General features: G+C 39.9%; 1 protein-coding gene and 1 long non-coding RNA gene across 2 annotated transcripts in view; both read right to left on the reverse strand.

Moving 5' to 3' along the window:
* Nucleotides 1-12,963, reverse strand: part of LOC131143104 (uncharacterized) — a 111,479-nt gene extending 98,516 nt beyond the window's left edge. Inside the window, exons 1-3 of the long non-coding RNA XR_009133164.1 lie at nt 12,937-12,963; nt 12,514-12,616; nt 11,062-11,125 (exon numbers count right to left, since the gene is read on the reverse strand). This is a non-coding gene — a long non-coding RNA (uncharacterized LOC131143104). The remainder of the gene's footprint in view (nt 1-11,061; nt 11,126-12,513; nt 12,617-12,936) is intronic.
* A 784-nt stretch (nt 12,964-13,747) lies between these two features.
* On the reverse strand, nt 13,748-27,527 carry LOC131142969 (inter-alpha-trypsin inhibitor heavy chain H3-like). Its single transcript, XM_058091716.1, has 22 exons — nt 27,180-27,527; nt 24,440-24,475; nt 23,751-23,768; nt 23,225-23,382; nt 23,034-23,138; nt 22,794-22,956; nt 21,413-21,523; nt 20,922-21,050; nt 20,705-20,821; nt 19,789-19,957; nt 19,571-19,696; nt 19,310-19,491; nt 18,156-18,344; nt 17,820-17,959; nt 17,542-17,702; nt 16,880-16,915; nt 16,761-16,802; nt 15,793-15,906; nt 15,508-15,709; nt 14,411-14,586; nt 14,235-14,334; nt 13,748-14,152 (listed from the first exon to the last, which is right to left on the reverse strand). Exons 1-22 carry the CDS (start codon nt 27,525-27,527, stop codon nt 14,023-14,025), a joined length of 2,952 nt encoding a protein of 983 aa, XP_057947699.1. The 3' UTR covers nt 13,748-14,022.
* Between the last annotated feature and the right edge of the window lie 15 nt (nt 27,528-27,542).

The raw sequence follows: 27,542 nt of genomic DNA on the forward strand, positions 1-27,542 counted from the left end.
AATTAACGATGGGTTGGTTTATCAGTCTCCAATGGGCGATTTCTGTTTTTAATCATTTTTTTTTCCTCTACATGGGTTTCTCTCCCTCTATCTGTCTTTCCCGCTCTTATCATCTTAACCCCCTCCCCCCCTGCCTTATTACCCCCACCCCATCCATGATGAACGTTGCCCGTTTCGCCATGTTCCTAAGCCACAGTCAGCATGTTTACATCCACTAAATCAGTTACATTTCTGAAATTGTTTGGTTTTTCGATTTTTCACAGTCCCTGTTTACATGCACTCTTTACTATTTCGAAGGGGAGGGCCAAATGATGTGTGCCTCCAATATGCTACGGGGCAATTGTGGTCATTTTTACTTTTTTTAGCTACAGTACATTAGCTACTGTCGAACAAATAAATACTGTAATTTTCGATGTATAAGCCATTGTTTATTCTTAAACTTTGAACTCTGTGGCTTATACAGTGGTGTGGCTAATTTATAAATTCGCAATCTTGTGACATTTCCTTCAGAACTACAACTAATTGTTTTAATACTGTGAGGAAATGCGAGTAGTCACTGAAGAAACGGTAGCTCTTTCTTTGGCAGGACCCAAAAACGAGGAAGTCATTATAATAGTATCACAATATGGCTCAAAGCACACTGAACTCATCACACAGCAACTTAACTCAAAAGTCATACCTGAGAAATACACAGAAAATGTTTAAAATTACCCCAAAAAAGTATTTTAAAGTTTTCTCATAATGCATTGCGTCTGCCAGGGCGATGCAATGACGTCAGCCTCCCTCTCGGCTGTGGGCTTCAATGGTGGACAGAGGCAGCATTGCAGCGCCATTCATCCCGTTCATTTTCATTTACTGTATGATTAATTAATTAATTAATTATTGTTCCAGGCCTAATGCACATAAGACTGAATGAGAAATCTTGTCACATTTAATCTTGCGATTAAACTTGTGACACAAGATGTTGTGCCTAATAGCCATACTCTGATGTATAGTACGCTGGAAGGAACTGCTTATGTGTGAGTCCATGTTATCTTGTTATTTTCTCAGATAATATTTACTATATCGAGTAATACAAATGTAAAGGTGACTATATGGGTGTAATTCCATGTTTTGAGGGCTCTGGTAATGTTACAAACCGTAGGAGATCGTAAACAGGTTTTCTACGCCATGCCATAACTTCAAAAATATTGCATTTATTAATGTTCAATCCAACTTTGTGGAAATTCACTTATCACGGTCGGGTCTAAAACCAAATTAATCTCGGTAAGTAATTTGGGACGCATCCGGCGGACCAGATTCAAATGTTTTGGAGGCCAAGATGTGGCCCGTGGGCTGTAGTTTGACCAGCCCTGCATTAGCATAACTGAAATTAGCTTAGCAGGCTTTGCGAATGCTTTCATTTTTTTTTCCTCAAGCTGCTGCACCTCATCAAAAGTATTCTGGTGCCTCCGGAGGGGGGGGGGGGGGGGGGGGGCTACCTCACACTATAAGACTTAGATAATAAGCCAAACCACTGAAGTCAACAGAAATCCTTACATTGACCCAAAGGATGTTTGATCAGTTCTTTTCTGAACTGAACCGAGTGTAAACGCAAACCCCAAATTGGTTTGCGTTTCCACTTTAGGCCTTACAACACGTTAATAACGTGACATCACACAGATGCAAAGAGGAACGTGACAAAGCCCATAAACAAAACACATTATAATCACTTCATTTTTCTATTTTTGATATACCACTCCAATCTGTGTAAAGAGGTGATGATTCACTTGCTTATAATCCCATCACTTTGTTGCCATGGTAATGAACGGGAGCTGATGTGCAGTTGAAGGAGATGCGGTGCTACTTTAATGGTTCTGCTCAATCACCTTTTCTCTTGATGATGTGTGTGACTTTCAGTGTTCTGTGCAAATCGCTACCTTTATGCACAAGCGTGTGGAAGTGTGCGCCAAGACCCAATGCTGCCTGCGCTGGTCAAGGTGCTTTGTGCTTTTGTGAATCAGGTACTTATCTCCGTCCGTGAGGTCGCCCGATGCCTCATGAACAGCAGAACACCAGGCATACCAATCTTTGCAAGGAGAGCAACGTGTGCGAGGTTGTTGCTAGCCACATCCTCTTGGGTGGGCTATAACTCATCTCCAGGCAAGGATAGGGTCTTATCTCAGTCCCCTTCCGCAGGCCTGCCTGCCTGCCTGCTCTGTCTTAGGAAAGGATTTTCTGGTGCCCAGTGTGTGAGTTATAGATGGGGTTAAGGTGACGGAGTAGGCCTGTCTGTTTGAGTTGTCTTACTGGATTTATGTCTGGATGTGCAGAGGAATGTATAAAGGTGCGTACATTTATACAGTAGGTGCGCGAGTTTATAACGGAGATTGATATACCCGAATTGTGCCGGGCTCATCTTCATTTATCTCATCTCATAAAGCAAACTATTATTGTCATAAGTTATTTAAACATGTGAAGGGCATCTTTACAGTTGCATCTGAGCTTTGCCCCTCCCCTCTTCCACACACACACACACATCCCTATATGCATCCCCTCCGCCCTTCTACCCCAACCACACCGCCTCTCTCTCTCTCTGTCATCTCGGCCTATCAATCAAAAATGTATTAAGTCCAGAGTCGGGCCGATCAAAGGCAGAATTCCTGGGAGAAGAGCAGATAAGGCCTATCTCATTAATAAGTGCTTTACCATCGTAGAAGCCTGCGCGCCTCGCCACACCCTGCCTGCCTCCCTTTGATATCTAATTATCCATCCGTTACATTCTGTCAGAGAAGAAGAAGAGGGAAGACTCACAGTGTCATCACAAGCAAATACTGTTGCTTGAGTGGATCAGGATCGGTACGAGTGCGGCACCAAAGACATCACGAAGTACAGAAAATCCAAAACGTGCACAGTGGCACATGTAAACAAATGCAAATAAGATCTTTTGCCAAGAGATACCGGGCTCGGGTTTGCATGGAATACCTCACAGATTACGCCAATACACGGGAAGCAGGATGTACTTGGGATAGACTTTATACATGCATACCATTCATTCATTCATTTTCTACCGCTTTTTCCTCACGAGGGTCGCGAAGGGGTGCTGGAGCCTATCCCAGCTGTCTTTGGGCGAGAGGCAGGGTACACCCTGGACTGGTCGCCAGCCAATCACAGGGCACATATAGACAAACAACCATTCACACTCACAATTTGGAGTCGCTAATTAACCTAGCATGTTTTTGGAATGTGGGAGGAAACCGGAGTAACCCGAGAAAACCCACGCATGCACGGGGAGAACATGCAAACTCCACGCAGAGATGGCCGAGGGTGGAATTGAACCCTGGTCTCCTAGCTGTGAGGTCTGCGCGCTAACCACTCGACCGCCATGCCGCCCACATGCATATCAGTCTACAGGAAAACCTCATAAGTATTCCTCTTTAATATAAAATATAAGCACAGTCGGCACAAAGAACACGACAAAAGGCTGATAAATAATAAGGCAATTAAGACAAAAGGAAACAACAAGAAAAGGTAAATAGTCAATGTAAAAAGAAGGTGAAAATTAATGGACAAAGGCTGAAGAATAATAGATGAAGGGGGACAGAAGAGGCAAACTAGAGAAATGGGAAGGAATGGGGAATGAGGAGAGAAAGACTAGGGCATTCTTTTCCCTTCTCTCCTTGGTTTTCTGTAAGAGTAGCTCAGGAAGATAAGGCTAAAAAGGTCCGTCAGTCTGTTGCGGAACAATCCGTTCTGTGTCTCTCCCCTTTCTGTCTCTCTCTCTCAAGATGCTGCCTTTCTCTCTGTCTAATGGCACAACTCGGATTTCCAGTGATGCCTCTTGTGATATGGCTCATCTCTGGTGGCATGGTTTACTGACATCACTTGTCCGATACAATGCATTCTCAAACCATAAAGTCAGAACAAGTCTCGAGATGACAAAAAAAATTTAAAAAAAAAATTAAAAAACTCAGCAAATACTTTGGGCTATGTCTCCTTTAAAGAGCAAAACTTCAAACCAGTGTCATTTTGATATAAAGCATTACTTATTCAGAGAAACATTAAAAGGCTGAAATTATGTCTTCATAGCTATTCAAACCTTTGTCTGTAATCTCTCAGAGCAGAGCCAGGAGACAAACACCAACTGAGGATTTAGAAGAACAAAAACCAACACGAAACACAGAAGCACATGCTTAACAAAGACTCCAAAGTCTAACTCCACATCCTATGTCCTATTCCAAAAAAGAGACCTTCATCTGTAGGCATTCGTGCTATAAAGAGACTTTGCTTAAAGAGAAAGAGAAAGGAGGCGTGTCAAAGATATGGGTCACAATGTTTACAAAGACGACTTTTAATCCAATTATAGTGTATCCCCTGCTTTTATTCCCCGTTTCATGGGATTAAAATAAAATGAAACATAATAAAATACAATTAATTTATGGGTGAGTAACATACTTTGTTGTTTTGTACGGATTGGTTGAAGAAAATCTAAAAAAAAAAAGTTAAATACTTTTTTTTTTTTTACTTGTGTGTTTTTGGCAGGAGATTTTCATCAAAACAAACACAGAATATTACAAAATGTTTTATTTTATTAGTTTATTTAAAATCACATCTATATACTAGTTTACCTGTAAATGATCAGATGCACCTATATGCTTATCTCACCACCTTTCCTTGTCTCCGTCTGACCTGTTGTGAAGCTGCCTGAGGGTTTGAATAACTGTCTGGTGCCAGTCTGCCTCACCCCAAGGCCTTGCGGGAGATGAAGAAGAGGTCAGATATTTGTGTGTGTCTATGCAAATAAAAAAATGTGAGAAAGGGGGGGGAGAAAGTACATATTTCAGTCATGGGACCCAAAAGACCATGCAGCAGGATATGCTGCGATCTTTATCGATAAACACGTCAAAGGCAATCACACTAATGGAACTAATAGAGAGACCACAACGATGCTCTATGTGTGCTGCCATTTTTTTTTTACCATTAAACAAACAAGTCTCTATTTCAGTCCTTCTCAAATAGTGGAGCGGGCCCTCGGGGGTGGGGGTAGGGGTGTCAGGGGGCCAGTGAGGTGTATTTGGGCGAGGCAGTGAGGACTGTAATGATAACATTTCTTCAAAGGCTAGCAGGTGTGTTGGTGTCCTTAGGTTAACTCTGTGAGCATAGTAGCCATGTAGCTAAAATGATGAGGCCGAAGCGCTCAAACCCAGGGATCACACCGAATCCATTGCGGCTCCGATCCTGATCCGGTTCGGCTTGCCGTAAAAGTGCCACTTGACACTTTGTACTCAATTTATACACAACTCTTGCATGTTTGGTTAACTCGCAACATTGCCAAAAACTTTAAATTATTGTTATTTATTATAAATTATTTAAATTATTTGTACAAATTACTGTTTACGCTGTACATTGTTGTTCATATTTGATGTAATCTATTTATTCTCCACATTATTATTTATTATTTATTATTACACGGGAGCCAGGCAACGACATTTCGTTGTTGTTTCGTGTTATTGTGCAATGACAATAAAGAAAGTCTATGTCTATCTTGTCATCAATTTCGGCTCAAATTGTAAAGAACGTATGCACTTACAGGACCGTAAAATATTGCTCATTTTTGTGTTGTTTTCCTGTGATAATTAGGACAATTTGTTGTGAATTTAATTTCATACCGGTGAACTTAAATAATTAATTAAACTATTGTGTTCAACATGGATGTCACAAATTTTGTTGTAAGTACCGGCGTGCTTGAAAAGTACAGATTTGGCACCGGAATCGTGTAATATGTAAACGATACGCAACTGTAATTTCTACAGATGCGTCATCAGTCCTGACACTCAGATGTCAAAGCGATGTTTCTGTCAAAATATTCCGTACTCATATCTCTGGAGTTTGAAGAAGCCTTTTGAATGAAAGGCCAGTCGCACCAATTGAACCTTTACGGATTACCATGATCTGGATGAGTGGAAATCTACACAGACACAACACACTAAGCTGGTTCGTCCGCCTGATACCTTGCCAATCCGAGCCGAGCGCAAGACCAACCAGATTGGCAACCTACAAGAAGATGAAAGAGAGGTCAAACTTGCAGGGATGAACCTCTTCGGAGGTTGACCACAGCCTAAGGGGTTTGCCCGCCTGGGTGGCACGGATCTGGTTGTCATTTAGTTTGGTGAAGACTAAGAAAGTCTTCATTTTCTTTTCTCTTCCCAGGATATGTTGGCTAACATGGTTTGGGAAGGGGTGACGGGGAGGTCAGGAGGGCTCCAGTCGACTGTGCCCTGAGGAGGAATCCTGGGGAGGGATCGCAGAGTAGTAGTTGAAGGGAGGGGATATTCCTCTGGGACCGCTGCCCCTCCCGAATCAAAAATAAACAAACAGCGGTCCTCTGATCTAATCTGGCTAAACTAAAACCCTCCAAACAAGCCGCCTAAAGCAGCTACTAGACTGGACATCGGTTTGTCATGCGCTGTAGTATGCACAAAACCCTAAATAATTTATTTTTGCTCATAATTGAGCGAGTTCCATTTAAGATACTGATGTGTGGACTAGCTTTGAACAGACATTTTACAAACAGTGCGCAAATGAATGCTTACAGATGTGACAAGAACTCGGGCTGTGAACTACAACGAATACATACATTAACTCTGCTCGGTCATGTTTGTACACATAACAGAGAAACACAGCCAGAATTATTACACAGGCTTCTCGCCAGAGAAAGTCAACATGTTTGGCTCATTGAACTCACCATAAACATTCTCTCCCCGTGTATTGAACGGCTTTCTACAGTTTGGACAAACCTGACTAACAGACAATCGCCACAATGCAAAACAAATTCTCTTCTCCCCCTGCACAATGTTCTGTCAGCTGACCAGCCGGAGAGACGATGAGGGTGAGATTAGACCAATCAGGGGTCATGCTCAGGTTATCACAACCGGTCGAAAAACTAAAAACAGATGGAGAACATATTCCAGTACGACTCAACATCTACTGTCGGACTCGTATCTTTAGGCCCCGTATTCTCCCGCTCCACTGGACAGGAAGAATGTTAGATTTTGTTCTGATATGGAATTCTAGCTCATGTAGCGTTGATGGCTGTAGTAATTTTTTTCCATGAACATTTTATGCAATCATGAACCACCTTTTATTTCTAAATAAAAGGTGGTGATGGAAAAAACAAAAACAAGGCAGATGAGATAAAATGATGGAAATATGTCCGATGCCTTATCACGGATGCTAAAAATTAAAAAATTAAAAAAATAAAATCTTAAACTGTATTATGGAAAGCAGGAAGTGAACAAAAAATAAAATGAAAAAAAAAAACTAAAATAAAATAAATAAATAAATTACAAAAAATAAAACTTAAAAAAAACAAAAACTTAAATATATTAGAAAGGCAGGAAGCGAACAAATGTAACAGTTACTAATTGTAAAAGTACCAGATGGACGGGTAGGATTTAATAAGCTTTGCTTCTTCCTACTCCTTTTGGACATGTGGAACTGGGAACTGATTATGGGATGCATTCAATTGTAACCTGATGCATGTTCAAATGAAATAAAACCATTACCAATTACCAAGATTAGAAATCCAGCTATATATTGACAAAAATTAAATAAACAAAAAAAAATTTATATTAGGAAAGCAGGAAGTGAACAAATGTAACAGTTACTGATTGTAAAAGTACCAGATGGAGGGGTAGGATTTAATAAGCTTTACTTCTTCCTACTCCTTTTAGACATGTGGAACTGGGAACTGATTATGGGATGCATTCAATTGTAATCTGATGCAAGTTCAAATGAAATAAAACCATTACCATAAAAAGCCCTCGAACACAGCAGCATTTCCGAAAAAAAAAAAAAAATGCACTTACATTATGAATCACTTCAGGAGTCTGCTTTGACTGTGTTTGATGTTATGAAACATATCATACAAAGCGTATGGAGATATAATAATTTAAACAACACAAAATAAGTCTTTCTCACAAGAGCAAACATTTGTTTAGTAAATTTAGATTTGCCCAGATGCCTAATCTGTTTGTTTTCCACTTGCGTTGCTGTTTTGTCCTTTTTTTTTTTTGTATTATCATTCCATCTGGAATTCAGCTCCCATTTGTGATAAACGTAATGCCCCTCTCCGACTCTTACACTCCCTCCTCCACTCCACCTTTCAATGAGATGCTGATCAACGGCGCTGTTGCACGAGGACACGAGACTCTTGTCACGATGGAAAAAAAACAAAAACAAGGCAGATGAGATAAAATGATGGAAATATGTCCGATGTCTTATCACGGATGCTAATTGTTTCCGTGTGGGAGGGGAGTGTGACGGCGGAGGGGTGCACACGAGGGAGAGAAAGAGGAACTTGAGAATATCCTGCATGTGCCTTTGGCCCGCGCCTGACTTCAGAGCTAAGCCCTCTCTCAAGAGAGGGTCAACACCAGGTTCAACTTTTCACCTCGGCAGCACTAGAGAAGACACTAAATACCAAGGATTACACCGCGGCGCGCTGCAATATTGTCTGGCCTTCCACCGTGTTTTAGAAGACACACAACTTTTAAAACCTTCAATAATGCAAGGCAAATACAATGGGAATCCATCACCATGAAATCATCACAATCATCAGCTTGCCTAAATTGAGTTATGAATGAATTTACACCACCTGTGTTTACATTACTTTCATGCGTCTCCACAATCAATTGAGACGCTAAGCATACAAATGACTTTTTGCTATGTTTTACACATTTGTCTGCCATTAGCAAGCCAGTCAACAGAGATTGTAGAATGAACAGCCCCCCCGACCATAACAATAAGCATACAGTAGCTTACTGTTAAAAATATTCTTAAATTGTAATGGTTTAATTTTACTTGATCATACATAAAGTCACAAAGAAATCCATCACATAATTCAGTTCCAAAAATATTGAGTTGTGTATATACACACAATATATGCATGAATATAATGTATTCATTTGCAGATTACATTGTGACTTTTATCATAGAATGTATAAAGTATTAGAATAATTGAAAAACAAACAGACTATTATAGTGTTAAAATAATTGAGAATGAATGAAGTCACACGCTTTAATATTATAATAGACCTCTTTTACACAAAACCGAAGTTGCTTGATGTGACATGTTTACTACGGACGCCTGAAACGTGGTTTCAATTACCTGCACAACAACTGCACCTTTTAAAATGCAATACTATGCCCAAACTTTTAACAGTTAAAAAGTGCACAATTCAGGAAGTAAAGTGTATAATGTGTTTTAAATATGCATTCTAAACCAGTGATTTATGTGATAAAATTACCACTTGAAATGAAATACAAATGCACTAAGTATTGAAGTGCCCTCTAGGAACTGTTGAGTAGTGGCCCGTCAGCTAGTTCTGATGTCATATTAAAAGATATAAATTATTATTTTCTGGTTCAAATAAAAGTCAATTTTACTCTACAGAACAGCCAATTTAAAAAGAAAAGTTAATAATGTTTTTAACAGGTCCCAGCAAACAAGAGGGCATGCAGGCCACAGTGCATCATGTCTGCTGATGCACTGCGGTGGACCTACTGTACAAGTATGTTTGGCATGGTCCTCGGCGTGTGGGTATGGGGGTCCGTGTCACCAGTTAGGTGAAGCCGCACAGGCGGCTAGTCAGCTGGCGTCGGAGGCAGCACAGCCGTCACAACAGACCACGCGTCGAGGAGTCGCATACCACATCACCCACATGTGCTCACACAATGAATGCTCAGTGCTCTGCATCACGCACCAGCGGCAGCAGCAATGTGAAATATTCACACAGGGACAAAAGGTAGATAGACAAGCAAGGGGAGGGAGGGAACAACAGAGGTAGGGGATGAGAAAAAAAGTTTGAAAAAAAAGTGAGACTGAAATAGAAAAAGGAGCAACAAATTGGCAGGTAACATGGGGACAAATGTCCTATCACACATGTGGTTTCAAGTTGCTTCAAGTCATTCAGATGAAGGGAAAAGTTGCTGAAACTATTCATTAGAACAAACATTAAGTACTCAAGTAAACTGGAAATTAAAGTTGTAAACATTGCTGCTATATTAATGAGAAGCAATTATTCTAATAGATTTCCAAGTATTAAAACCCCTGTTTTAATACATATTCTGTTCTGTGGTTTAGAAAAAAATGATAATTAAACAAATAAGTTACCTTGTACTTCGGTAAGGGACAAAAAATTAAAAAAATTAAAAAAAGTTAAACTATATTAGGAAAGCAGGAAGTGAACAAATGTAACAGTTACTGATTGTAAAAGTACCAGATGGAGGGGTAGGATTTAATAAGCTTTGCTTCTTCCTACTCCTTTTCGACATGTGGAACTGCTAACTGATTATGGGATGCACTCAATTGTAATCTGATGCATGTTCAAATGAAATAAAACCATTACCATAAAAAGCCCTCGAACACAGCAGCATTTCCGAAAATATAAAAAAATGCACTTACATTATGAATCACTTCAGGAGTCTGCTTTGACTGTTTGATGTTATTGAAACATTATTAAAAAAAATAAAATCTTAAACTGTATTATGGAAAGCAGGAAGTGAACAAAAAAAATAAAAAAACTAAAATAAAATAAATAAATAGCAAAAAATAACATTTTTTTTTAAATATATTAGAAAGGCAGGAAGCGAACAAATGTAACAGTTACTGATTGTAAAAGTACCAGATGGAGGGGTAGGATTTAATAAGCTTTGCTTCTTTCTACTCCTTTTGGACATGTGGAACTGGGAACTGATTATGTGATGCATTCAATTGTAATCTGATGCATGTTCAAATGAAATAAAACCATTACCATAAAAAGCCCTCGAACACAGCAGCATTTCCGAAAATATAAAAAAAATGCACTTACATTATTAATCACTTCAAAAACCATTACAATTTAAGGATATAAAATAATGTGGACAATATATTAGACTTATGGTGATTAATGTTCTTTGTCATGTAATGAAATAGACATTTTTTGTGCACTTTAATAAAGTTCTTCTGTAGTTCCCTTATATAAAACTCAAAACAATACAACAATTGAGTAAACGTTATAGCAGTAAGAAAAAAGTCTTTACCTGCAGGAGTGTGACTTCAGCCATAGGGAAGTGCAGCCCTTCCACAGCTCTCTCCCGCCCTCTGCTGGAGTACAAAGAGATGTAAATATATATATATATATATATATATATATATATATATATATATATATATATATATATAAACCACACACTCTGCCTTGGCTGCAGTACATCCTTATTAAAACTTCCTTCTGCTCCGGCTGACCTAATGTTTCCCACCTTAAGGGGGATTCAGGGGGATGAACAGCGAAGATGTTAATATCAGCCATGTGTGAAGAGGTCGCCTGAGCATATTCAGCAACCAGGCTGAACAAAATACAGTGGGGCCCTCTCAACGCATTTGCCGACACCCTGAGCTTTGCACATCTGGCGTTAATCACTAACGCACACATGCAAAGAGACACACACAGGCAAACACTTTTGCAAAGATCCCCTTAAGAAAATCCCTCTCAACTCCTGAACTTCCAACATGACTGGGGTCAGCACACTTGCCCTGTACACACACACACACACACACACACGCGTGAACATAAATATAGCCAAGTAATAAGAGGCTACAGACTTAAAACTGTTCTTGTTGCATTGGATAGCATATACTGTAACTTCCCATACATGGAGAGGGAAGGGAATATTTGTGCTGAATTGTAAATAATACAATACAAATACAAATACACAAGAGGAATTAACTCCAGGATTTTAATTTAACTCATGATAGTCAACACGGAAAGCACACCGGGGGGATGTTTTGTAACATCCTGGAAGCTTAAAATTGGAGGTTACAGTCACTATAAGCTTACGAGAATAAAATATTTGGCTCTTGTGTCAGTATGACAGCATCAAATATGGGTTTCCATTGGACAATATGAAGTTAATATATCACCTGTAATGTGACACACCTACCGTTATCCTTTTTAAAATATCGACTTTGTAGGCACCAGGGGCGTCACTAGGGTCTAGGATATGAATGAATGTAGTAGACATTCAAAAATATCAAAAAATCAAACAAAAACTAATAACGAACAAGAACCAGCATATAACTTTCCCACTTTTGGACAGATTTAGTAGAGATACTCAATTGTTTTAGGCCACCATTAAATGTACACAAGGACACACAATCTACACTGCAAAACCGCTGCTCAAGCTCTGCAACCATTCTGTCCAGTGGACAGTGATCAATTACATAATAATCATTATTATATTATTAATTAGCCTATTATTATTACTATCATCATTCTTCTTCTTCTGATTATTATTAGTTATTATTAGTAGTATTAGGCTAGTATAAGCCTGCTATTGCCAGAGATTAAAAAAAAAACGATTAAAAAAATCAAATTATTTAGGGGGGCTTAAGAACACCCCTAAAATAGGCCTAATGACGCCACTGGTAGACACTTAGTTACACTGTACTGCGCATGTGTGTAGACTGTAGCTTAATTTGAAGTAATGACTTACCAGTTTACTCCATCTGTTTATTCACTGTAGACCGTTGAACTGTTAGCATTTGTTCGGGTACTGTGCTGTTGTCACTCTATGGGAGGGCTGAAATTGGGTCAACCTGCCCAAAAAAAAAGAAACAATTAATTTGACATGGCTTTCTTGGAAGATGGATACGAATTACTAAAACGGAGAAAGTTGACTTTTAACATTAGAAATGACATGACGCAGGGCATTGACTCAGGTCTGACGTAGCTAGCTAGCAAGAAATAAACATTGTTTTGCTTAACTTGTCTTTAGTGCACGATAACACCCATATTTACCTCCAGAGTAAACTACCAACTTGCACTGCAGTATGTGTTAAACTCGCATCAATTATCAATCAGACAATTAAAACAACCATGTTATTTATGTGGTACTGTATGGGTTTTTGTTTCTTACTGTATCCGATGAGTGTGACGTCACTGCTTCCCGCCAAGACGAAAGACTCACCTGAAGCCACTTTAGTCCAGCAGATGTGGTACGGCAACGGCATTGGGACAAACAAGATCGTTACTGCCAGATTTGTAAAAACGACACTATTAAAGACGCTGCTTAAATATATTCTAATGTAGCATGTTTTAATTGTTAGTATTATAAATGAAATATGTATCACTCTAGCTTCTTTTCATTCACTCATTTGTTACAGCAAAAACCTATTAAAGGAATCATAAAGTACAAATGTGCGCGTGAAAAGAGGACGTCACTTCCTGCTTTCATCCACATGAAAAGAGCACAACCGCGTATTATTTTCTGGACCAATATTTTTTGTAAATATATTCTATACCATTATCAATTGTATAATGTTTATATGATGACTGAGTGATCAATTCATGGAGAAAAGGAAGTCACTTTCTGCGGTGTTTCCTAATTTTACAGCTTTAAATGAGAGGTTGTCAAAATGCAGCACAGTGAGCCTTCTTTCAGAAAATAATACAGCTAGGGACTCTCATACTCCCTGCACAATTTACTCTGGTGTTTACTCATTGTAGGAACTAAAAATATGTCCATTCTGCCTTTAAATGTAACTGAAGTGAGCTTAGCAGGTTTGGAAATAATGCAGCGCCAACCCTAAAGCCTTGTTTCACATTTTGAAGATTAGTTTTAATCAGAAAAGCTTTTAAAAATGCTTTGGATGCATTTTTTTGTGCATTTTTTTCTGCAAGTGATGTGCAGAAGGTGATCGTCAGTGCAAGAACTCTGAAAATATATGTACACCTCCACCAAATAGTGTTTATTTTGTTTCTATAAACATTCTTAATTGCATGATTCGACATATAATTGTTCAAAAAAAATGTTGAGTTATGAAATATAAAAATATAGATATACTGTATATAAAACTGTAAATAAACAAACTATACCTGCAGATATTACAACCTGATGTCATTATTATGTGTTGACTGCAACCTCCTAAGCAAATATGATACCATTTGTGGCTGTGGTGAACTTACACACATATATCAACATAAAAAAAAGATGCATATGATTTCAAAAAAGGTCCGGAACAATGTAATCAGAGGCTCTTCCGTCGATGAAGCCAGCTCCATCGTTGTCTACAAACCAGCAAGGAATATTTTCCCCGTTTATCACATCCTTGCTGAAGTCCTTCTGCCAGTGTCTGCACAGGAGAGAAAAGCAACAGTTTATGATGGCCTTCCTTAAGTGAGGAGCATATAGTGTGTTAGATACAGTCTGCATACCTGGTCACATTAAGCGTCTGTCCCTTCACATACATGGTGGTGTCTGTTTTCTGCTGCGACACATCTGTCACTTCGAAGTCAACACCATGGTAGAACTGACCTGGGGCCATCATAGCTTTGTCATGGCTTGACTTTTATTACAGATGCATTCATTATACGTTTGTAATGGCTCCTACCTAGCAGTCCATGTACTGAGTTGGACAAATGGTGGCTGTCCAGGGTGTAAAAACCCAAATAGTGCTGTTGATCATGACGTCTCTTCCACACTTTTGTGTGTCTGATGACCATAAATTTAACAGAGTGTCTCAGGGTGACTGTCAGGCTGCAGTTCTTTGTCAACTGGAGGTCCATACTAGATGGAAAACACAATTATTAATAAAAGCAAATGGAATATTTTCGGACTTTTGTACAACCTTCTTTACACTGGTATTACCTGATCTCGTAGACATAATAACAAAAAATAAGATATTCATTCATTCATTTTCTACCGCTTATCCTCACGATGGTCGCGCAGGTGCTGGAGCCTATCCCAGCTGTCTTCGGACGAGAGGCGGGGTACACACAGGGCACATATTTAACATTACTGACACCTAATGACCAGTGTGGAATGCTAGATCACATCTTTGAATGTGTTTTCTGAATACCTTATATTAGCATTTCCCTTAAGTTAGCTATTTTTATGCTTGAAATGCTTAATTTAGGCCAATCAAATTTGCTTAAATATGCATATTTATTGACTAATAATAGGTTGGATTTATTTTGAAAAACAGTGACAGAGTGACACCATGAAATTTGAACTGCAATGTCAAACCTTGGTTTTCATACGGCTCGATTTCATTCATTCATTCATTCATTTTCTACCGCTTATCCTCACAAGGGTCGCAGGGGGTGCTGGAGCCTATCCCAGCTGTGTTTGGGCGAGAGGCGGGGTACACCCTGGACTGGTCGCCAGCCAATCACAGGGCACATATAGACAAACAACCATTCACACTCACATTCATACCAATGGACAATTTGGAGTCGCCAATTAAAGTCAAACCTTGGTTTTCATACACCCCAATTTCATATAGAGTAAATTGTGTTCTGCTTTTTGGTACACGGTCTTTGCTTTTGTATGGCTAAACATTGATTAGACAGTCAGCCAGTGTGGTTGTGCGGATGTACGTTGGTAATCTAACTCCCTGACACCTTAATAGTTGCATTGGACATTGTGTTGAAAGTGCAGGCTAAAAACCTGTAGCCTGGTTTGAGGCCGTCAACCATTTTGACTCACCTTGTGTCTTTCAGAGAGGTCACCTCCGACCACAGTAGCTTGACGTGTTTGCCCCCATGGAAGACTGAGATGTCCTCTGTGTTCACCTCTAGCTTCACCCCCAAAGTCTCGTGGCTGATACCAAGACGACCAAAGTAGGTATTCATCCTTTCATCCTCGACAAATTTCTTCTTTTCAATAATTTCACCATTTACAACAAAGCCTGAAGGTAATAACAGTTTGTTTAGCTTATATCTACAGGAAAAAAAAAACATTTCATACTGTACATGAATGCTAAGATGTGACCTGATTTTGGGTCTCTGACCAGGTTGAAAATAGTCCCTGGTTTGCCATTGATGTTGAAGCACAGAGCGTCATGTCTGTCTGGAAGCTCTATCATGAAATGTGGATCTCCATCCACTATAAAAGCAAATAAATTGTAGTTCTACAATTATTATTTTACAGACATAGTATATTCTGTTCAATTGGTTATGAATACTGTAAATTCCGGTGTATCAGCCGCATGTGTTTTGGCCCTCATGAGTCCGTAAGGACCAGTCGGCTACAAACGTGAGCTATGAAAAAACTCACAAGGAGCCTGTCAACTGTGTAGTCCCACAAACAACATTAAACTCATCACACAGCAACTTAACACTCAAAGGCTATACCATTTCAAAGTTTTCCCATAATGCATTTTGTTTTAGAAAATCATATGTCCACCAGAGGGAGCCGGGTGGGGGCGGGGGGCTGATGTCATTGCAGTGCTCTAATGTATGTGTTGCTCAGAAGCAATGCCTGATGGAAAAAGCAGTATTTTTCTCCCATTTTAAAGATGCTGAGATTTTAAAGATGTTAAGATGCTGTGTGATGAATTTTGTGTTGTTAGTAAAGATGACACTGTGAGTCTGACTGTTATGTTGTTATACTGTATATATATATATATATATATATATATATATATATATATATATATATATATATATATATATATATATATATATATATATATATATAGATTTTCAATGGGATGAGAAGCTTGTTGTGCGTGCTCTGGTAGCTTGTGATTGGCTCTTGCCAAAGAAAGTTTCTTCACTGACTCGGGAGCGGCACAGTATTTAAACAATGAGCAGTCGTGCAGAAGTAAAGGAGATGTCATGTGACTACAATTTAGCCATAAATTGGTTTAAGAAAAAGATAGCAGCTTATACACAGGATTTTACGGGAGGTTTATGCATGTTAGCAGTAACAATGAAAGTATAATAGTAAAACTTTACCAATTGATTGACGACGTGGAGGTGCAGCATGGGCTGAGGAACCTGAGGAAAGTAATGGAAATCATACCGTCAAGTAGATGCAGACCCAAAAAGGATAAAGATAAAAGTGAGCATCGTACCACGGTGTCGGTGTCTCTCTGCTTTCTGTCGCTGGTCTATTCAACAAACAAAACACAAATACATGTTTATATAAATTCACATTGATGACAACTCATTTGTTTGCTTTCTACATTTCATGTGTTCAACCTCTTCTGGGAAACAATTTACCCCCAAAAATGATGAAGGCGGTTATTCGTCTATTTAAAAAAAAATCATAAACATTCATTTATCCATATGTTTTTATGCTACTTGCCCACGTTAGCCTATCCCAGCTAACTTTAGGCGGGGTACACCCTGGTCTGATCGCCAAAAAAAAGCATTGAAAAAACACCTAGACCAGTGATTCCCGAAGTATGGGTACCGCCCGCTGGTGGGCTGTGGTGGTACTGCAGGTGAGCAATGAGCGGTCATTAAAAATATTATTCATTTTTGCAAACATTATTTTTTAAATTATTTTATTGTAAATTATTTATTGCACAATTAAACAAAAATATTTATAGGCCTAAGTAATAACATATGAGATTATTATTATTAAATAAAAATAAAAAGTGCACTGAGAACACAGCATTTTATCTATCTACTGTTTATAGGACAAAGGTTTTTTTTATTTTCAAGTGGGCTCTGAGTTGGTAAAGTTTGGGAACCCCTGCCGTAGACGCTTAAAGCTCAACAGGCGTTTTACCTTCAGTTAGTTTATCAGCAACGAGGGGGCTGTCTGGTCCGTCCTCAGTTTCAGGCTTGATGACCAACATGGAGGTGAGCGGGGTAACAAAGTTGTACCGCAGAGACATGTTCAGGGCCTTGGCTGTGATTCTGTCCTTCTCCTCTTCACTACCAATGCGACTGAAAAAAAAATTCGATGCTTGAAATGACAGAGTGCATGGTAAAATAACACTTTTAAATGTTCTCTTTCTGAGGTTCCATTAGTGGTGCAGACAGAGACATTGGAAATGAGAAAACCTCTGATCCAGTAGCTGCTGGATGGTCAGGTAAGCCCACAGACGTTCTGTAAAGTCCCCAAAGATGTACTTGTCTTCTGGATAGATCACGTCCCAGTCTGCCACTTTGGCCTTTCCCTGCACTTGGAAATCTGCCTCAGGCTGTGTGAGGAGAGAAAATAAAGTGGAACCTTAGTTAGCATGTTTTTCGGTTAACATAAAAATGTTGTTATGTTATTATTTTTAATCAGAAAACACCCTTCCTTGTTAGCATTCTGGCAACCAGAAGTTATCTCGCTTGTCTGTGGTGTCATCAGTGGTTGACTCGGGAGGAATATTGCGGTATTCATTCACTCACCCCTTGGGCAAACACCTCCACAAGGAAGTTATCAAGATGGTGGCCGTCATCTAAGCGACCGGCCACCACGATCTCTGAGCCGTTGAACAAATGGCTGTGGTGATTTTTGGTCAGGAAATCAATGGTATTGTCAGGGTAGCGCAGGTTCACCTCCAAGAGCAGTGGGCTGGCCACTTCCTCATAGAAACCCTGAAACACAAAATAAATACCATAGATTTTTCAACAATATCTTGTCCGTTGGTATGAATGTGAGTGTGACTGGTCGCTTGTTTATATGTGCCCTGTGATTGGCTGGTGACCAGCCCAGGGTGTCCTGCCCAAAGTTAGCTTGAATAGGCTCCGACATACCCCCTTTTCTTATTGTGCTTCATTTTTTTGTACTATAACTCTGATTCAAACCAATTATAATCGTATATGTTTTTTCCCGCCCTGTGATTGGCTGCCGACCAGTCCAGGGTATACCGCGCCTCTCGCCCGAAGACAGCTGTGATAGGCTCCAGCACCCCCCGCGACCCTCATGAGGAAAAAGCGGTAGAAAATGAATGAATGAATGAATGTTTTTTTCCCATAGTGAATGAATGGGCAATTTATTTAGTGCCCCCTACTGGTGGAAAATCCATCCATGTATGCCGTTTATCCTCACTAGAGTTGCAGAGGTATGCTGGAGCCTATCCCAGCTCACTTCGGGTGAGAAGCGGGGTATATACCCTGGATTGGTGGCCAACCAATCCCAGGGCACATATACTGGAGGACCCGGAGAAAAAACCTACACATGCACGGGGAGAACACGTCAACTACAGATTTGAACTCATATCTTACAGATCTCCTGATGGTGTGGCTAACACGCTAACCACTAGGCCACCATGCGATTTCTACCAGTCCACCAGCCAAATTCAGTTCAGCATATCAGAATTCACTCGCAGTTTCAACTGAAAGTTTTCGACTCCAAATTGTCCATAGGTATGAATGTGAGTGTGAATGGTTGTTTGTCTATATGTGCCCTGTGATTGGCTGGCGACCAGTCCAGGGTGTACCCTGCCTCTCGCCCGAAGACAGCTGAGATAGGCTCCAGCACCCCCGCGACCCTCGTGAGGAAAAAGCGGTAGAAAATGAATGAATGAATGAACTGAAAGTTTTCATGAGTTTTACTCTACTTGGAGTTGAAGCGCCGCATCCGAGGCCTCAAAGATTCTGCGAGCCAATCCTTTGTTTTCTTTGCTCATCACATCCAGAAAGGAGTAGTCCACATCATTTCCAAATCCAAGACAGAACAGTGACATTTTTCCATCGATAGCCGAGCGTACATTCTCCTGGATTGCCTGCAGGTTGGACACCCCTGTGTGTACATTTCCAGTAACACTGAATTCAACTGGGAATGATTCAAGTCATTCTTTCATGCTGCCAAGGGGGCTCACCGTGGTTGGGCATCCCATCAGTCAACAGAATGATCATATCAACGCTTCTCTCTGGGAGCCTCTTGGATTGTCTGTCCTTCATCAGCATTTCCACGGCCTTCAGTAGAGCAGCATTGATATTAGTAGCTAAAACACAAAGCACATAAAAGATGGCGTCAAGTGCAGATTAGAAATTATATTGTATATGTATGCTAAGAACTTGATCCCGCTCGTCTAACCTCCCCTGTCCCTCAGTTTCTGCACGTAGGCAATGGCATCTGTCACATTTCCTTTTGTTGCTTTAACGACGGAATCCTTCCAGGTGATAATGTCACTATCGAACTGAATCACAGCAAAGCGGTCATCCTCGTGGAGGTCCTTTAGAATGGCTGCCAAGGCTTCCCGGGTCTGCAAGAGTTGATACGTTGATGTATGTTAATGGTTTTATTTCATTTGAACATGCATCAGATTACATTTGAATGCATCGCATAATCAGTTCACAGTTCCACATGTCGAAAAGGAGTAGGAAGAAGCAAAGCTTATTAAATCCTACCCCTCCATCTGGTACTTTTACAATCAGTAACTGTTACATTTGTTCACTTCCTGCTTTCATAATACAGTTTAAGTTTTTTGGGGTTTTTTTATTTTTATTTTTAGCACCCGTGATAAGACATCGGACATATTTCCATCATTTTATCTCATCTGCCTTGTTTTTGTTTTTCCAACATTGCATAAAATGTTCATGGAAAAAAAATATTACTACAGCCATCAACGCTACATGAGCTAGAATTCCATAGAGTTACATTTGTTCACTTCCTGCTTTCCGAATATAATTTATTTTGTAATTATTTTTATTTTTATTTATTTTTTGTCACGTACCAAAGTACGAGGTGATATGAGCATCCAATGACATAATGTGTACCATAGTAAGTGTCAATATAGTGATATATATAGCACATCATGACTGGTTCAAGACTCTTCATCCTTGTATTTAGCAAACATCAACTGCTTGTATTGTTTCTTGAATTGGCTCATCGTTGTGCATTGTTTGATTTCCTTACTCAATCCATTCCATAGTTTGATTCCACATACTGAAATGCTATGACTTTTTAATGTAGTCCTAGCATATAAGTGTATAACACAGTTGGAACTTACCTGTTTTATCTTTTGTCCGCTCATTGAACCGCTCCTGTCGACCACAAATATCACATTCTTCGGCACTCTGGGTAAGTCAGGCGGTGCAAAGAAATGCACAAAGTAGCCGTTTACGACCTGAAGAAACATGTATGAGAAAGCAGAAAGTAAACATCACTGAATCGAAGAGGCGTTGCGGGTAAATAGAAAACACGAGTTGAAAGTCTGATTGCTTTACCTGAATTTCGCCAAGGTTTTCTACTCGTTTAATATCATACTTGACAACAAAATCACCCTCAATTCTGGTACCTTCACATGCTGGGCATTTCCTCTGTTGTTCAAGTGTTGGTGAGAATGTAACGTGAGCCTGAAACACACAAAGACACATCAACAGCAGTATATGCAGTAAAACCACTTTAGACCTTCAAAACTCTGACCATACACCTGATTGGGAATATAGTGTTAAATACACTGAAAAGTTGAATGATCACAAGTTCAAACGGTTTAGAATTCAACCAGGATTTGCAGCAAGGGTGTCCAAAGTGTGTCCAGGGGGCCGTTTGTGTTTTTTTATTGGCCGGTAGTAATGGCTAGGAATAAAATGAAACCAGAAAAAAGGCAAAAATACACACAGAAGAAGCTGACATATTGATACTAATACTAATATACCAGGCTTTTTACTAAAAATAGTAGTATAAAATACACCACTGTTCCACTGGGAAACTTTACCTTTGTGTCTGTGACAGTTTTGTCCACCAGAGGGAGCAACTGATTGCTGAGGAATGTTCCTGTGGCCTCCACAAAAGCAATGCCCTGAGGTTCAAAGATGCTAACTGATATCTGCACACACACACACAAACACATCAACATGCATGCACACTAAGGGTGTGGAAAATAATCGATATTAAATGATATTAATCGATATTAATCGATATTAATCGATGCGCATACGGAGCGATGCGAGTGCAATGGGTATGGTTGCAATTGACCGGTGAAATTCGAGATTCACCGCGATGCGTTTGTGGTTATCGGTAAAAATCTGATGCAAGCATGTTTAATAATTTGTATCATGTTGAATTGCATCAAGAAATTGCACCGTATCATATTGGATCTCACTGATTTGAACTAAATGATTATCACATACTACAGTATTAATTGGCCCTGTACCCTAGAAACCGCCCATGAATGATACGGGAAAAGGCTGAAATGATACTGTGTCAAAGCCCAGGGCAGTGATACTGATAAAATATAGAGTTTAACCATGTCCAGTATCAGCCCCCGTAGCTGATACTGATTAATGGAACTTTAATTTTTTTCCAGACATTGATAAGATAAGACTGTTGATAAAATATTATTGTTGAAATATTTTTGCAATTATTGTGTTTACACTGTTTAGATATAATACATGTAATAAACTGAACATTTTCTGGAAACAAAATGGTCTTTTGATTAAATAGTACGTGATAATAAGCTCATGATTAAATAGTATGTGATAATTATAGGTTATCACATGGTTTGTCTGGTATCAGGCCAGGTATCATGCCCCCAAGTGTCAGTATCAGCCCAAGACCGAAGGTTCCGTTAATCAAGTTTGGGTTTTTTGGTGACTGGAGAAGCACTAGGCACTAAGCACTCGTGTGCTGTTCTCTGATTGGTTGTTTCACGGGCACGATACCAGAGCAACGTGCTCTGAGTGGACAGCTACGGGGGCTGATACTGGACATGGTTAAACTCTATATTTTATCAGTATCACTGCCCTGGGCTTTGACACAGTATCATTTCGGCCTTTTCCCGTATCATTCATGGGCGGTTTCTAGGGTACAGGGCCAATTAATACTGTAGTATGTGATAATAAGATCATTACATGGTTTGTCTGGTATCAGGCCCAGTATCAGCCCTCGACAAACCATGGGATAACCTATAATTATCGCATCGTATCGCCAGAAAATTCCATTTATCGTTAAAGTATCGTGTCACTGGCAGTGCATCGAGATGTGTATCGAGATTCACAACCCTAATGCACACATTTTAAAGTCAACATATTGTCATTTCAATAAGATCCTTACTTTTATGGCATTATTAAGTAACAAAAAAAAAAAGTGCAACAAACCTGAAAGTCCTGCACCAGTTGTTTAGGCTTGACCCGGGTCAGAATCTCATACTGGCCCAGTTTCCGGTGAAGGAGTTCCTCGTAGGTCAAAACAAAAATGACATGACTTTGCGCTGCGATGTTGACAGACACGGAAAACGTCTCCATCTGTCTTCCAGATGCCCTGAAAGTATTTGTTGGTACTGTTTCACTAAAATGTCTTACATCCTGTGTTATTTTCAGACAGTTAATGCGACTCACTTGACCAGGCCGGCGGTTTTTCCTGAAGAAACTGCCTTTTCATACTCTTTCTTGGCTTTCGCTTTCTCCTTCACTACTCCAACATAGATGTGACCATCCGTTTCTCTGAGAAGCAGAAAGCAAGTTGGGATTTTTTTTTTTTAAGGTGGCACACATTTCTAATTAAAAATATAAACATGTTTTTAACTTGCATAGTAAAGTTGGTGATGAAGGCCGTCTTGGGGAGTTCCACCTCAAAGGAGATTTCCCGTGAGGTGTTGGCTTTGTTCAGGGCCTCGGAGGTCATGACGGTGTGAGCGAAACGAGACGTCACCGCACAGGAAACTCGAAAACTGCGCACCTCGATCATCTGAAAGGATGCAACAAATGGTATTCATGTGACTTGATGATGGAAGGTGACACTTTTACAACCACATAGCAAGATGTCATTTTTAGGGATGTCCGATATTGGCTTTTTTTTTGTTGCAGAAAACCGATATGCCGAAATTGTCCAACTCTCAATTTCCGATATCAGCCGATAGCAACATGGCATATCTCCTGTGGTGGAATGAACACATACGCATGTGTCGGTTTTGATGATTGGGAAAAAATCCGATATCGCACCAAAAAGTATCGGTGTAGATAATTATCAGACATCCCTAGTCATTTTAAATATTATTCATTAAATTGAAAACAATCAATCAATAAATAAATATAAGGTTAAAAAATGTTTCTTACATTGTTGGCGCCTCTTTTCTGTTGGAGAGAACAAAAAATATCAACTTCTGTTTTTATTCTTCATGCAAACAGAACATAATATAGAATAGAACAGAATATATAATAATATATTGTATATAGTACTATTATATATATACATATATATATATATATATATATAAATGTGTGGGCATGAAAGAATATACATAAAATAATAAATAAAATGTCCTCTATATACCTTATACAATGTTTACAAAGAGTTCAACTATCATTTTTAAATGACACCTATTATGCTTTTTCCATTTTTCTGACCTATAAATGTTAGTTTGAATGTTGTGTTTGACCAATCACAGTGCGACCAATCACAGCGGAGTGGGCGTGAATAAACGAAACGGACCGTTTGAGTCGGAAGCAGGAAATCCTTGGAGATGCTACACAAAGGAGTATAGATTCCGGAAGCTCTAGAAAGCATTCTGTGCAGGTTATTGTGTGTAGCGCTCTATAGGAGTACACAACTTAATACAAAGGGCAGAAAATTAACATGATAGGTCCCCTATAAGGTCCATGCCAGTGTCCTTCTGAGCGGAATTCTTCAAAATGAACAGTATTATTAACAATAGCTCACTGAATAAATTGATTATAATGTCTGGCCAATAGAAGGACTGTATAGAATATATCTGTAAAGAGTTGAAATCATTAAAATACAATACCTGTATTGACCGGGTGCCCACAGCTTGATCGGTTTCCTAGCACACAATAAAACAAGATTGGAATTGAAAATTGTACTATGGGACAGAAACAGTTATATAATGATTTTATTTGGATATATCCCAACCTCTCTGTGGTATTTTGTAATATTCCAAATTTGGACCATCTGGACAGAGGTCTGTAAATCTGCATCCTGATCACAGAATCTGCAAATATTGAATTGACTCTTCTTGTTTATTGGAGAATTGTTTAGTCTTTATTTGTCTGGTGGGTGTCTTCCTTGGGGGTGGTCATAATTGGGTTTGTTCACATGGCAAAATAACTGGTAGTGGCCACTCTGGTAATGGCCGGAAAATGAAATCATCTTTGGGAGAGAGAGTAGTGCAGTGGTCTACACTACATGGCCCTCAAAGAAATATCTGTTTTAGAGATGCAAATGAACTGTGGACTCAAACAAAGTGCCCTTCAATGTTGTGCCATGTGTTTGTATAAGGATTGTATGGTCTTGCCAACGTAGGGGTCATTGCACTCTCACTGCAGTGTACCACATTGCTGAATTTGCTTCTCTGGATTTTTTCGTCTTTGGGGTGATCCAGCTTCTGCGATAGGCTGGCGACCAGTCCAGGGTGTACCCCGCCCCTCAGCTGTGAGCTGGTATAGGCTCCAGCATACCCTTGCTAACCTCATGAGGATACAAAATGGATAAATGGGTGAACCAGTTTTTGTTTGTCATGTTTGGGAAAATCCTTCCAAATTTTTTGACAAATCATCATGTAAGAGACCGCCACATGAGACCACCTCTTGTTTCTATCCTTAGCCTCGGGTGTAGCGGTTCTTCTTTTCCTGGCGGAAAAAGACAGAAGTCTAAATGGTGGCTGGTACGCCAAAGAACCTGAAAAGGATTTTCTCCAAACATAGCATACTGATGCATTTCAAGCTAAAGACTAAAGCTGTGTCACGATTGGCCTTCACAGTCTTGTGACAGCTCTTAGTGTTCCTCTTTTCCTCTGTTCCGGTGTCTACGCCCTTATTTTGACACTACTTCCTTTGTTCCCCTTCCCTGTTCCCCTTGTTCTAGCTTAGGTTACCCTTGTATGCTCTTATTTTGGTACTGCCTCGTTTCCATTTCCTACTTTCTACACCTGTTTTCTATTTTTCCCCTCTTATTTAGTTCAGGTGTTTGCTCCTTCAGTTTGCTGGTTCATTACGTACTTTTAGTTCGGTTTGAGGAGTTGCCGTTTGTTTGCTGCATAGCAAAATTATCATGGAATTATCAGGAATTGAACAGATGCAACAGTTACTGATTGTAAAAGTACCAGATGGAGGGGTAGGATTTAATAAGCTTTGCTTCTTCCTACTCCTTTTGGACATGTGGAACTGGGAACTGATTATGGGATGCACTCAATTGTAATCTATAATAAAACCATTACCATCATTAAAAGACATATTTTTATCTGCATTTTGGTACTGCTCTCTACATCCCGAAGTCTCAACGCAACGCCGACTTACCCAGCCGTGACAAGCTGGTTCACTCCAAGGACAGAATCCCATGATGCAAACTCAGCATTGTGGTTTATGCAGTGCAGCGTAGTGAGGAGTACAATGATCACTACATTGGAGAGACCCATTAACTCTTATACAAATGCAGGGTGTAGCATGTAGCATGTAGCACATCTTCAATAAATAAGAAGAGTCCAGTTGTCTCCATTTAAAAACTTTGCGGATTACCATGACTTGATTGACTGAGACTCTACACCAGGGGTGGCCAAATATTTTTACTCGTGGGCCGCATTGAGTTTACAAAATTGTCCGGGGGGCCAGAACATATATTTAACACACATACTATCAGCTGTATGTTCTTATGTCCCTTTTCTCATCAGACCACGTCAAACTCATTCATTCATTTTCTACCGCTTTTTCCTCATGAGGGTCGCGGGGGTGCTGGAGCCTATCCCAGCTGTCTTCGGGCGAGAGGCGGGGTACACCCTGGACTGGTCGCCAGCCAATCACAGGGCACATATAGACAAACAACCATTCACACTCACATTCATACCTATGGACAATTTGAAGTCACCAATTAGCCTAGCATGTTTTTTTTTTTGGAACGTGGGAGGAAACCGGAGTACCCGGAGAAAACCCACGCATGCACGGGGAGAACATGCAAACTCCACACAGAGAGATGGCCGAGGGTGGAATTGAACCCTGGTCTCCTAGCTGTGAGGTCTGCACGCTAACCACTAGACCGCCGTGCCGCCACCACATCAAACTATGTCATTTAATTTTACAGTTTTGTTGTTGTTGTTGTTTTTTTTACTAAATAAGACATCCAACATGCAAGTCATGTTGCCAGTTTGTATGTTAAAAGTTGAAATACTTGAAAAGTTGAAAAACTGGGGGCCGGATTCAAGCCATTGGTGGGCCACATGTGGCCCCCGGGCCGTAGTTTGCCCACCCCTGCTATGCACAGACACCTTGAGTCATTTTTGCACTTTGCTCCCCTTCAGTACAGTATGCATCCCTGCCATCTGTGCACAACAAATCTTGTTTACAGGATGTTGACAAAGTAATCCTTGCTGCACATGCTTGCAACACAGTGCTATTTCCTGTTTGCGTCGAATCAGTTAAAGGTCCAATTTTTCCTAGCAATGCATTTTTGGAGAGAATAACAATTCCCATCCTCGTTCTTAGTAAAGGAACACATTGTCTGGTTGTAACTTGCAGTACAATGAACGTTTGCTTTACCTCAATGACAGCATCTCTGTGAGAAACAACCAGAGCTCCTTGTCCCTCAGCTGGAAGCACAATGCAGACACAAAGCCACAGTAGGAGTCTCCAAAACACAGGCATGCCCGCAAACAAGAACGGCTGATCCCCTTGCATGGCTGAAACCAAGTGCTGTGGGAATTCAAGGCATGTGAGAGAAAGCTTTACCCCCGCCCACAGGAGGGGTAAACTGACTCTGTGTGAGTCAGTGACTGTTAATTTGTGTTTTCCGGAAAAGGATGTGTGGGATGGGATCAAGAATGCATGGAAGGTTTCATCAACTGAAGTCAGATCTAGACTTGTAATATTATTATGCAGTACGGACATCTTGTGTAAATTACA

Source organism: Doryrhamphus excisus, chromosome 1, assembly GCF_030265055.1.
Source record: "Doryrhamphus excisus isolate RoL2022-K1 chromosome 1, RoL_Dexc_1.0, whole genome shotgun sequence".
Taxonomy (NCBI): domain Eukaryota; kingdom Metazoa; phylum Chordata; class Actinopteri; order Syngnathiformes; family Syngnathidae; genus Doryrhamphus; species Doryrhamphus excisus.

What these genes read in the sequence shown, in the direction of transcription:
- LOC131142969 (XM_058091716.1), bottom strand. Translation starts at nt 27,527, where the DNA reads ATGTCCGTACTGCATAATAATATTACAAGTCTAGATCTGACTTCAGTT. An exon ending in AAAACCTTGGCGAAATTCAG is followed by an intron (nt 20,822 to 20,921) that starts GTAAAGCAATCA and finishes ATGTTTCTTCAG; the next exon opens with GTCGTAAACGGCTACTTTGT. An exon ending in TGGAGGTGTTTGCCCAAGGG is followed by an intron (nt 17,960 to 18,155) that starts GTGAGTGAATGA and finishes CTCCTCACACAG; the next exon opens with CCTGAGGCAGATTTCCAAGT.